Source organism: Leptonychotes weddellii, chromosome 10 (assembly GCF_054177405.1).
Source record: "Leptonychotes weddellii isolate Sample4059 chromosome 10, ASM5417740v2, whole genome shotgun sequence".
NCBI lineage: Eukaryota > Metazoa > Chordata > Mammalia > Carnivora > Phocidae > Leptonychotes > Leptonychotes weddellii.
Genome location: NC_138378.1, coordinates 103753672 through 103767134, shown reverse-complemented (window position 1 = coordinate 103767134; position 13463 = coordinate 103753672). Strand labels below are relative to the sequence as shown.

At 43.5% G+C, this 13463-nt stretch overlaps 1 protein-coding gene across 1 annotated transcript in view; it reads left to right on the top strand.

The window, feature by feature from the left end:
- The window catches only part of SPATA31H1 (SPATA31 subfamily H member 1), a 64936-nt gene that overhangs the window by 9586 nt on the left and 41887 nt on the right, over nucleotides 1-13463 (top strand). Inside the window, 6 exon segments of the mRNA XM_081797305.1 lie at nucleotides 222-319; nucleotides 648-724; nucleotides 1108-1204; nucleotides 1402-1501; nucleotides 1601-1682; nucleotides 11297-11446. Coding sequence (XP_081653431.1) covers nucleotides 222-319; nucleotides 648-724; nucleotides 1108-1204; nucleotides 1402-1501; nucleotides 1601-1682; nucleotides 11297-11446 — 604 coding nt within the window.

The window sequence follows — 13463 nt, the reverse complement described above, 5'->3', positions numbered from 1 at the left end:
TTTGGAGGGGGGAGGTGGCGTGGATAGGGAATGTGCTGAGAGCAGCGGAGACCCTACAAGACTCATTAACAGGGTGAGGGGTGTGGTCTGCGTGGTGGAGGGGCATGGTAGGCTTCCTGTTGGTTTACACCTGTGCTCTGCCATGTGCATCTTTCTCTGATTCCTTGTCTTTTTTCACTGTGATCTCTCCTCTTGTGTCCTGACCTCTGGCCCATTCTCAGCCTGGAGAAAAAAGGCCCAGTGTACCTGGTTGGGTGGCAGACCCTCGGCATCATTGCCATCATGGATGGAGTGGAGTGCATCCACACCTTTGGTGCTGGTGGCACCCCAGTCCAGACTTTCTTCCTGGTTCCTCCTGATGCAAACCGATTTCCTCCCCCGCAACCCATGGGGGTTCCTCATTCAATGTCCATCCTGTCTTATCGGAATAGGCATTTCAGTCAAATGCTCCTTCCTTTGAACCCCTATTCAGGCCTTGGTCCCTTAACTCCCAGCCCTGCTTAGCTCTGGCCTCCCATGTGTGTGACACCTCACCCTACACCCCACTTGCCACTTTCCTCCAAGTCCCATTAACATCCCCCCAAGCCTAGAACTTTTCTTTCCTATAAAGCCCATCACTCCTTTCTTCCTGTCCTTAAACTTTCCAGACTTCTGAGATGTCCGTGGCTTTTTCATTGGTGATCACAGTGATAAGTTTAACCAGAAGGCTGAGCTCATCAACCAGGTGGGAGGATGACGGGACATGGGGGAGGTTGTGAAGGTGATTGGTGTGCAGAATGGGAGGTAAGGGGAGGTAGAGACAGGTGGGGGAGTGTAACAGGGCAGACAGTTCAGAGAAGGGAATATGGGTTAGAGGTCGGGAGGCTTTGGGGCAGCACAGGGAGGGTGGAAGGCTCTGGATTCACCCTCTAAAGCTGGCTCTGGTCCAGTGCTCTTCCCTCAACTTGCTGCATCATCTTGGGCAAAACACTTTGCCTCCTTGAACCTCAGTTCTTTCATCTGTATACAAACACGCTGTATGAGAGGTCCTGTGAGGCCCTCTGCAGTCTCTGGGGCTCTGTGCTGGAGTTTTTCATGGGGGGGGGACTCCCATCTTCTTGTGCCCAGGGTCCCCAGTTCTCCTTCTCCCAGAAGGACTTCCTGACTTCCATCTTGCCATCCCTCATGGAAATTGACACTGTGGTCTTCATTTTTACCCTGGATGGTGAGAGGGAAGACAGAAGCGGTGGGGTGAGCAGATGGAGGCGGCAGAGTGACTCAGGGGAACTGTCATTTTTCTGGGTCTTAAGGCACCTGCTCTGAGGGAGGGCCAGGGGCACATGTCCTGACTGGACCCCAGGGGAACAGGAAGAATAGCTGGACAGCCAGCCTTTCATCTCTGGTGCCCTCCCCCTCTCCTAGACAACCTCATGGAGGTGCAGACGCTGGTGGAGCAGGTGAAAGAGAAGACTGCCAACATCCAGGCCCTGGCACATAGCACCGTGGGCCAGGCCCTGCCGGTGAGGGTCCAGCCTTAAGGAGGGAACCTGGGGTGGCAGTTACAGCAAGGCCTTCCTGGAGATACTGCTCTGGCTCATCTCTCTCTCTCTCTTTCCCCAGACCCCTCGAAGAAGTTCTTCCCCTCCATCATCAACATCATGTGGCCACTGCTTTTCTTCGAATATGAAGGGAACTTCATCCAGGTATGGGGACTAAGAGGATATTATCTGCACTGAGGGACTCAAAGGGGGAGGGGTTCCAGAAATTAGAAAACTCAAGGCTGGAGGTAGAAAGCTTTGTTGGACTTCCAGAAAGCCAGCTGGGCAAGTTCTTGTGTTACCAGGTCACTGGTCAGAGTTTCCAAGGCAATGGCTCAGTTCTATCCAGGAATATGTGCAAAAGACAGGCCAGGCCACCAGTCGTCTGACAGATACTCATTTGTCCTTTGTTACGGGTTCATTGTCGATATTATAGTCATCCTCACTATACAAAACTCTTTAAGGCACATGCTTGCAAATTCACTATGCTGAATTCACTGCAGACAATATTACACTGATATCGTCCGTAATACAGTGAAATTATAATTCCACTAGTTATAATTTATTACAATATGTATTATCATTATAATTTTCAGTAATTATAATTATTATATTTATTATAATTATAATTTTCACTAATTATAATTTCACTAGTGAAGCACTGATAATGTTTGGGCAAAGCATTATCAGTACAAGCACTGATAATAATCATAGAAATAATAATCAATTTGGGTGCACTTCGCAGTTTAGAGTTTAGAGTGGGCATTGGGACATCTGAGTGTCAGTTCATCTGTGCTTTGTGGCCCAAGAGAGAAAGCAGTTTTACATCTGTGGTCCTCCGTTTTCTCACTGACACCTGTCCACCATCCACAGGGCGCAACCAGGGCCCCGAAGGGTTGCCCTGGAGAGATGTGGTCTCATCCATTATTCAGATCACCTCTTCCAGGAAGCTTCCTGACTTGACCAGACAACAGCTGCCATGCTTTCTTACCTGCACTAAGAACTCAGTGGAAGCTCCCCCCCGCCGCCCCCCCCGCCCCGAGCCAGGGGATCCTTGCTCCTTCTTTGTGTGTATCTTTGTCTTCCCTTCCAAATGGTGTTCATTGGTCACATCTCTACTTTTTGGCATACTTTCCACATTCGTTGTCTCCTTTGACATCTCACATCTTCTAAGAAGTCTTCTCCAATGAAACTCACAATGTTTAGACCCCTCCTTGATGTGAGATACCTCTCCACACTTCCAGGTTCCACTATACAGTCATCATACCTAATACACATGTAGGCCTATGCACTTTACAAACTATTTCATTTATAATAATCATTTCTCATAACGAGCTCCTAAGGGATGTAGGTTTTGTCCCCCATCTCAGATAAGGAAGCTGAAACTAAGAGATTAAGGGATTGTAATCATAGCCACATGGCTAAAGCAGGAGTCAAGACTCAAACCCTGGCCTTGTGACTCGAAGCCCATGGTTTATTTCACTTCACAATATAAATTTCAACCATATCCATGAATTGAGTCAGATTCTTTTACTCATTCCTTCAACAAATATTTTTTATGCACCTATCACATGCCAGGTACTATTCCAGGGATAGGGGATATGGTAGGGAATGTTAAGCTGTGATTTTTTTTTTAAAGATTTTATTTATTTATTTGAGAGAGAGAGATTGAGAGAACGAGTGGGGGGAGGGGCAGAGGGAGAAGCAGACTCCCTGCAGACATGGGACTCGATTCCAGGACCCTGGGATGGTGACCTGAGCCAAAGGCAGCCACTTAACCGACTGACCCACCCAGGCACCCTAACCTGTGATCTTTTGAAAAAGATCTGTTTTTAAGGAAAATTGTAGTTATAATAGCAACATTTTTGTTGTAAACACTTCAGAAAATACAGAAATCAGAAGAAGGAAAAAAGTATCCATAACAACCTTCTTCCAAAAAACCACTTAGACAAATTTTGGAGAATGTCCCTCTAGCCTTTTTTATGCATACGTAAATATATTTATACAAAAACAGAACCATATTTGACATGCTGTTTTTAACTTGCTTCTCTTCATTGAAAATTATGAACACATTTCTGTACAAATATATCCATATCATCATTTTTTCTTTAGATTTTTTATTTATTTGAGAGAGAGAGCATGAGAGAGAGGGGGGTCAGAGGGAGAAGCAGACTCCCTGCTGAGCAGGGAGCCCGACGTGGGACTTGATCCTGGGACTCCAGGATCATTACCTGAGTGGAAGGCAGATGCTTAACCAACTGAGCCACCCAGGCGCCCGACATCATCATTTTTTTAAAGATTTTTATTTATGGTTTTGGAAGAGAGAGAGCATGAGTAGGGGGAGAGGGAGGGGCCAAGGGAGAGGGAGAAGCAGACTCCCTGCTGAACGCAGAGCCCAACGCGGGTGCTTGATCCCAGGACCTGAGATCATGACCTGAACTGAAGTCAGACACTTAACTGAGCCACCCAGGTGCCCCTAATTCAAATTGCTTTGATAACTATGGAGATTGGCCACCTAAAGATATATATTGGGTATTGCACTTTTTTTCTTTATTGTGTTACTTTTTCATACCTTTTGAGCATATTCACCCATTCTTTTGAGCATATTTATTTTTTTCTTACTAATTTATAAGAGGGAGTGTTTATAGCAAGGACAGTAGCCTTTTTTTTCCTTGTTCTGTATTTTCCTCCAGTTTATTACTGTTTTTTCTACATTTTTGATGTAGAGATGTTTTATTTACATTTTTACATAGTCACATCTATCAGTCTTTTTTTGGTGTGTATGGCTTCTGTCTTATGCTTGATTCTGGTTTGTATCTTTCTAAATATATGGCAATTGTTTGAAATAAAGAGGCTTCCATTAGTAAATCTTCAGTTGCAGAAATATTTTTGATGTAAACTCCTCCCACACTTGTATTTTGAAAAATTTTCCACCCTACAGAAAAATTGCAAGAACAGTGAACACCCATACACCAATTTTTAAAAAGATTTTATTTATTTATTTGAGAGAGAGCTAGGTTCACCAACCTTTAACATTTGGCCACATCTGCTTCATCCCTCTTTTCCTCTGAATTATTTGAAAGATACTTGGAGATATGATGACACTTGACACAAATTACTGTGTCCCCTAAGAACAAGGACATTTGCCTACATAACCACAATATAATTATCACACTCAGGAAAAATGACAGTGAATACAATTATCAAATCTGCAGACCATATTAAAATTTCCCCAATTATCCCTGTATTATTTTTATTTCCAGGTCCAGGATCCAATCAGAGATAATGCAGTGCACTTAGTTATCAGGTCTCTTTAGTTTCTTTATTTTTTTTATTCTTTCTTTTTTTTTTTTTTAAGATTTTGTTTATTTATTTGACAGAGAGAGACACAGCGAGAGAGGGAACACAAGCAGGGGGAGTAAGAGAGGGAGAAGCAGGCTTCCCGCCGAGCAGGGAGCCCGATGCGGAGCCCGATGCGGGACTCGATCCCAGGACCCTGGGATCATGTCCTGAGCCGAAGGCAGACACTTAACCGACTGAGCCACCCAGGCGCCCCTAGTCTCTTTAATCTAGATGAATTCTTTAGCTGTTTTTTGTGTCTTTTATGACACTGATAGTGTAGGAGTCTGGACCAATTGTTTTCCAGAATATGCTTCACCTGGATTTGCCTGATTGTTTCTTCATTCTATTCAGGTGAAGTCTTTTGGCAGGAGTACTGCATAGAGGAGACTGTGGCTTTGCCAGTGTATCAGATTAGGAGGTGCCTGATGTCAGGTCATTTCTTTATTGGTGATGTTTGATCACTTACTCAAGGTAGTGTCAGATTTCTTTTTTTTTTAGGATTTTATTTATTTATTTATTTGAGAGAAACAGAGAGAGAACATGAGTGATGGGGGAGGGGCAGAGGGAGAGGGAGAAGCAGACTCCCCACTGAGCAGGGAGCCAGCCGGGGGGCTCCATCCCGGGAGCCGGAGATCATGACCAGAGCTGAGGGCAGAAGCTTAACGGACTGAGCCACCCAGGCGCCCTGGTAGAGTCCGATTTCTTTGCATCCTATTCCTTAGTGATCTTTCACCCAATGGTTTTAGCATCCACAGATGATTCTTGGTTGAATCAATTTATTACTATGGCGGTTTTTTAATGGTGATTTTCTATTTCTATCTTTTTGTCTACATTTATTAGTTGGTATTCTTCTGTAAAGAAAATCTCTCCCTTCTCTCCCCACCCCATCTACATATATTTAGACTCAGTATGGACTCATGCATTTTTTGTTGTTAAGCGTGTTTTAATCCATCCCTGTCATTATTGATTTTAATACTCAAAATGAGCTCTTATTCAGGCTGGCCCCTTTGTCCTTGTGACATATCCACATTAGTGTTTAACCATTCTTTGCTGTGTGTCTTTTTGGGAAAAAAAATAAATCACCTTTTCTCTTATGCAAAAGGGTAGCATATTATAGTCTTTGTGCCTTGCGTTTTTTAACAAGATATCTTGAAAATCACTCCACTTCAGTTTCTAAATCTCGTAATTACTATTTACCTGTGTGTGTGTATAGATGTGCGTCTGTACAATAGCGTCCCCAGCCGTCTATGTAGGAGAACAGAAATGTTGTCCCAGGTTCACCTCGTACTTTCCCTGGTTCTGGTCCTGGCTGGAATCAGTAATTTTCAAGGAGCCCCCGTGGTTGTCAGTGGGGATTGGTACAGCAGTCCTGCCTTCTCCACGTTTGCTTTCCACGGTTTCATTTACCCCAATCAACTGTAGTCCAAAGGGTCAGTAGTAGCCTAACGCTACGTCACACTGCCTATGTCATTCCTGTCCCTCCATCTCATCCAGTGGCCATTTTGTCATCTCACATCGTCACCAGAAGGGGAATGGTGAATATAGTATAAGAAGATATTTTGAGAGACCACAGTCACATAACTTTTATTACAGTATGTTCTTATAATTGTTCTATTTTATTGTTGTTGCTGTTCATCTCTTACTGTGCCTAATGCATAAAATAATCTTTATCATAGGTATGTATATATAGGAAAAAAACAGTATGTGTATGGCTCGGTACTGTGCAGTGTCGGGCATCCCCTGGGGGTCTGGAACTCATCCCGTGGGTAAGTGGGGACTGCTGTATTTAAAAAGCTAGGTGGGGGCGCCTGGGTGGCTCAGTTGGTTGAGCGACTGCCTTCGGCTCAGGTCATGATCCTGGAGTCCCGGGATCGAGTCCCGCATCGGGCTCCCTGCTCGGCAGGGAGTCTGCTTCTCCCTCTGACCCTTCCCCCTCTCATGCTCTATCTCATTCTCTCTCTCAAATAAATAAATAAAAAAAAATCTTTAAAAAAAAATAAATAAATAAATAAAAAGCTAGGTGTAGGGACGCTTCTGGTGGCTTTGCCTCTAAGCAAAGTTCTTTGGTAGAAAGAACAAGTAAATACAGGGGCACCTGGGTGGCTCAATCGGCTAAATGTCGGACTCTTGATTTCCGTTCAGGTCATGACCTCAGGGTCATGAGATTGAGCCCCACATCCGGCTCTGTGCTCAGGGTGGAGTCTGAGATTCTTTTTTTTTTTTTTTTTTAAAGATTTTATTTATTTATTTGACACAGAGAGACACAGCGAGAGAGGGAACATAAGCAGGGGGAGTGGGAGAGGGAGAAGCAGGCCTCCCGCGGAGCAGGGAGCCCGATGCGGGGCTCGATCCCAGGACCTTGGGATCATGACCTGAGCCGAAGGCAGACGCTTAATGACTGAGCCACCCAGGCGCCCGGAGTCTGAGATTCTTCTCCCTCCACTCCTCTCCCTGTTTGCGTGTGCACTGTCTCTGTCTCCAAAAAAAAAAAAAAAAAAAAAAAAGAATGAGGAAATATAGTTGACCTTGAAAAACATGGGGATTAGAAGCACTGGCATCCCACACAGTTGAAAATCCCCCTATAACTTTTGACTCCCTAAACTTAACTAATAGCTTACTGTGGACCACAAGCCTTCCCGATAACAGTCAACACATATTTTTAAAGTTATATGTATTATAGGCTATATCCTTACAATAAAATAAGCTAGAGAAAAGAAAATGTTAAATCATACAGAAAATTCATTTATAGTACCACACTGTATTTATTGAAAAAATCTGCCTATAAGTGGACCCGTGTAGTTCAAACCCTTGTTGTTCAAGGGTCAACTGTGTATTTTTTTCACATAAGTACATATATACACATTTATGAATGTATATGTGTTCTCCTTCCTGTTTTCCCTTAGTGAGAATGTTGATTTCCAACATCATCAATATATTTATCCATTTGCTTAGTCCTGCAATAAATATTGGTTTTGAAATTGCTACCCTAAAACACTATTATCAACAAACTTACCAAGAATGGTCAAGATTTCTTTGCAGTTCTTTTTGTCTTCTGACCATATCCCACGAAAGGTACCTAAAGTGTCAAAAGTCACTTGCATTAAATTTTTTCCTCTCTCTCTGTAGTTATGTTATCAGTATGATATATGGTTAGTTTCATTTGCTTTATTTTTATTTTTTTTCCATTTTAGAAGTTTTTTTAAGATTTTATTTATTTGTCAGAGAGAGAGGGAGAGCACAAGCAGGAGGGGCAGCAGACAGAGGGAGAGGGAGAAGCAGGGTCCCCGCAGAGCATGGAGCCTGATGTGGGACTCAATCTCAGGACCCTGGGATCATGACCTGAGCCAAAGGCAGACACTTAACTGACTAAGCCACCCAGGTGTCCCTGAGTTTTTTGTTTTTGATCTCACTTTATCTTTTGAATATGTAAAACATAACATGGTTTAAAGTTAAACTGTAGGGGTGCCTGGGTGGCTCAGTCGTTAAGCGTCTGCCTTCGGCTCAGGTCATGATCCCAGGGTCCTGGGATCGAGCCCCTCATTGGGCTCCCTGCTCTGCGGGAAGCCTGCTTCTCCCTCTTCCACTCCCCCTGCTTGTGTTCCCTCTCTCGCTGTGTCTCTATCAAATAAATAAATAAAATCTTTAAAAAAATAAAAAAAAATAAAGTTAAACTGTATAAAAAGGAGATGTCCCACCCCCTTCACTCTTCCTTCCTCCTGTCTCCACTCATCCCTACAGGTAAACAATTTCATTAGTTACTGACGTGCCTTCCTGTGGTTCTTTTTGCAAAAAAAGTGTGTTTGTATGTACTTTGCAATTTTTTCTTATACAAGAGCCACTGTGCTATGTATATTCTTTTGTACTTTAATGAGATATCCTGAAAATAACTCCACTTGGGTTTATAAAACCCTTCCTCATTATTTTTTACATTTGTGTGTAAATTGTACATGTGCAAGAATTACTTGGGCAGTCTCTGATGTAGGACATTTGGTTGTTTCCAATATTTTGCTATTACCAATAATGATGCAATGAATATGCATGTATTTTTGTAATGTAGAAGTGTATCTTTGGGGTAAACTCCTAGAAGAATGAGAACTGGGTCAAAGGATAAATACATATGTAATTTTGTTAGATACTGCAACATTACCCTTCATAGGGATTGTCCCATTTTGCTTCTTTTTTTTTTTTTTTTAAAGATTATTTATTTATTTGACAGAGAGAGACACAATGAGAGAGGGAACACAAGCAGGGGGAGTGGGAGAGGGAGAAGCAGGCTTCCCGCGGAGCAGGGAGCCCGATGCGGGGCTCGATTCCAGGACTCTGGGATCAGGACCTGAGCCGCAGGCAGACGCTTAACGACTGAGCCCCCCAGGCGCCCCTCTCACTCATCTTTTTAAGGATTTTTCTAGGTACATTTGCTGCCTTTTTTCTTTATGTACTTTAAAATGAATGTGTCTGGATTCAAATTATGTACACTTTAATATATTTTTGTGTTAATGATAGCTCATGGTATACATGGTAATATAATGGTCAGTGACATAAATGATATAACCCGGAGTTGATTGATCTCTTTCCCACAGGGCAGTCTGTGTACTGCATACTAGCTAGCTCCATTCCGATTGGTCAGATTTCTGCGTGTGCGCTCTCTCTTTTTTTTTTTGGCCAAATGAGCCACAATATCTTTTTTTTTCCCCCCAGTTTTTATTTAAATTCCCGTTAGTTAACACACAGTGTAATGTTAGTTTCAGGTGTACAATATAGTGATTCAACACTTCCATACAACACCCGGTGCTCATCACAACAGGTGCACTCCTTAAGCCCCATCACCTGCTTCACCCATCCCCCACCCACCTACCTTCCCTCTGGTAATCATTGTTCTCTACAGTTAAGAGTCTGTTTCTTGGCTTGCCTCTCTCTCTCTCTTTTCCCCCCTTTATTTTGTTTCTTAAATTCCACATATGAGTGAAATCATATGGCATTTGTCTTTCCCTGACTGACTTATTTCACTTAGCATAATAATCTCTAGCTCCATCCACATCATTGCAAATGTTCTTATACAATACTCATGTCCCTGTCAATCACTTGTTAAGTATTTTCAATATACCCTCTGCAAAGGGTGTGTGTGACCCGCTATTTCTAGGATGCCAGAATAAGAGGGTAGAAGTAGTGGTAGCTTGTTCCCTAGCCTGCCTAGGACCCAGTAATTAATCCTCTCAATTCTTTTTCTGGACTCCGGTTATAGTAATAGATGCAAAGTGCAGTAATGGAGGTTATAAGTGCAAGAGATGAGGGCCAAGGACAGGTGGTGTTTATACTCACAGTACTATGTGTTTATACAGTGTTTTAGTTTTCAGTGTGCTTTCCCATACATTATCTTATTCACCTAGGAGATGATTGTGGCCAAGTAGGAAATGCCTTCATCACAAATCAGAAGACCTGGGTTTAGGTCCTGATTCTACATGTCACTATTATATAAGCTTATTCAAGTTACTTCTTTTTATTTTTTAAGATTTATTTATTTATTTATTTGAGAGAGAAAGAGAGACTACAAGTGGTGGGAAGGGCAGAGGGAGAAGGAGAGAAAGAATCTCCAGCAGACTCCCAATGCAGGGGTCGATCTCATGACTCTGAGATCATGACCTGAGCCGAAATCAAGAGTCGGACACTTAACTCACTGAGCCACCCAGTTGCCCCTCACGTTACTTTACTTTTGACCTCTAGTTTCCACATATGTAGAAATGGGGATAGAAAATCCTATTTCGTTGGGTTGTTATAGGTTTAAATTGAATTAGTTTTCAACAAATGTGTATTGATCGTAACCATGTATCAGCCATTATCAAAAAGATTGGGGCTCTGGAGCAGAATAAGACACCATCTCTGCTCTCAAGGAGCCTTTGGTTTAGTGGAATGAATCCCAGGATCTTCACTCCTCCCCTGTCACGTACCTGGGGAGCAAAAGGAAAGTTCTGATAAGTGCAAAACCCTTTTGCGCAAGAACTCAGAGAAGAGGGTGCCTGGGTGGTTCAGTCGTTAAGCGTCTGCCTTCGGCTTGGGTCATGATCCCGGTGTCCTGGGATCAAGCCCCGCATCGGGCTCCCTGTTCTCCTTCTCCCACTCCCCCTGCTTGTGTTCCCTCTCTCACTCTCTCTCTCTGTCAAATAAATAAAATCTTAAAAAAAAAAAAAGAACTCAGAGAAGATATCTGTGTACTGGGGGGTCAAAACCACAAATGTGTGACACCACCAAGTTTGCCTGGGACAGTCCTGGTTTACAACTACTGTCCTGACGTCTAACTCTGGGCTGGTCAAACAAATTATGTCTGTATTCTGGTCCCTGGTTTTTGATCCCTGGATTCCTGTCTGACAATAGGGCCCTATTCACCCTATTGCTCTACCATCCTCTAATTTCCCATACCTTCGTGTGTGTGCCCTGTTTAGAGGTTCCAGCATGAGCTAAGCACCAAGTAGGTGCTGAATACTGTGAGCACAGGGGCCCATGTGCTTCTTGGGAAGATTCTCCAAAACCACATGTTGGACCTCTGCATTCGCAACTCCAAGCTCTTCTGGCGGGCGCTGGCCATGCTGCAGGTAGGCCGTGATGGGATGTGGCTGGGTGGGGCCTGGCCCCCTGCCTAGGCTGCCACAGAGATATGGACACGTGTGGGGCCAAGGGCTGACTTTACTCCTGCGCTGCCTCCTCCTCCTATCAGGCTCATCCACCACTCTGGGGAATGTATGTGCATGCTTGGGGGCATGACTGTGTGATGATAACTATCAGACAAGATTCTTTCAGTTACAAGTATGTGACAGACCTCTAATTCATACCGGTTTAAGCTAAACAAGGCAAATGACTGGTTCACGTAACTGGAGTTCCAGGGTAGCTCGATCCAGATACTCCAAACAATGTGCTCCAGAATGTCAGCCCTTAACTCTCCTTTGTGTTGCTCTCCTTCTCAGGAAGCTTTTCTCCAGTAGGTGGCAAATTGGCCCCCGGCAGTGCCAGCCTAGCATCCTACCAATTTAGCAACCCGAGTGGAAGGAGAGTTTATCTGTGCTTGTGATTCCCACGAATGCCTGGGAGGAAGGGCTCTCGCTGGCTTGTCTTGGGTCACATGCCATCTCTGAGCCAGTCACTGCTCCAGGGGAAGGCAGCCCTCTGCCCAGGCCTGGCTCATGTGCTCTCCCTAGGGGATGGCACTGGAGGAAAGGGTGGGAAGTGAGCCTCAGTCAAACGGCCTGGCCTGAGAATGGAGGAACCATAGTTCCCCGGAGGAAGATCAAGGTGCTGGTACTAGAAGGGGGAGGAATGGCTGCCGAGCAAATAGCACAATAGCTGGTCATGAAAGGAGAGTTGTTAAGTTTAGCAAATAAAAATACAGGACAAATTTGAATTTCAGATAAATAAAGGATTTTTTTTTTAGTATAAGTATGTCCCATGCAATATTTGAAGCATACTTATACTATTTTTTTCATTATTCATTTGAAATTCCTATTCCTGGGTATCCTGTATTTTTATTTGCTAAATCTGACAACCCTGTGTAAAGGGAATCAATCAATGAGCATTTAGTGAGCACCCACCAAGTCCCTAGAACCTTCTCTAATGAATAGAACCAACCAACCAGGAAAAGAAAAGTGCTTTATGCTCTTTTAGATCCTGGGGTTGGGGTGGGTAGGGGGAATCGGAGATATGTCTGATCCAGGACTTGGCATCCCAGAGTGGCCCCTCTAAGGATTACGTGGAAGATTGAAAGCCAGACCAGAACTGGGGCTTGCCAAATGTAGCTGGACCTGGGCCATCCAAAATGGCAGTCACCACCCACATGTGGCTACTGAGCACTTGAAATGTGGCTAGTGTGTCTGAGGAGCTGAACTTTTATGTTTTGTTTAAAAACTGAAGCAGTGTAATTTTTTTCATTAAATGCAACTTTATTGTTTTGGTAGAACTACATTTTACTTTTACATCAAAATTCAGTACCTGAACTGAGATGTGCTGGGATTTTAAACTAGACACTAGATTTCAAAGACATGATACAAAAATATTGTAGAATATCCTATTAATAATTTGTAATATTGTTTATATGTTGAAATAATATTTTAGATATATATATTGGATTAGATAAAACATGATTAAAATCTATTTTCTTATTTGCTTCTTTTGCATTCCATGTTTCTTTTTTTTTTTTTTTTAAGATTTTATTTATTTGCGAGAGAGACAATGAGAGACAGAGAGTATGAGAGGGAGGAGGGTCAGAGGGAGAAGCAGACTCCCTGCTGAGCAGGGAGCCTGATGTGGGACTCGATCCCGGGACTCCAGGATCATGACCCGAGCCGAAGGCAGTCGCTTAACCAACTGAGCCACCCAGGCGCCCTCCATGTGTTTCTTTTTTAATGCAGTACTAGAAAATCTTTTTTTTTTTTTTAAAGATTTTATTTATTTATTTGACAGAGAGAGACACAGCGAGAGAGGGAACACAAGCAGGGGGAGTGGGAGAGGGAGAAGCAGGCTTCCCACGGAGCAGGGAGCCCGATGTGGGGCTCAATCTCAGGACCCTGGGATCATGACCTGAGCTGAAGGCAGACGCTTAACGTCTGAGCCACCCAGGCA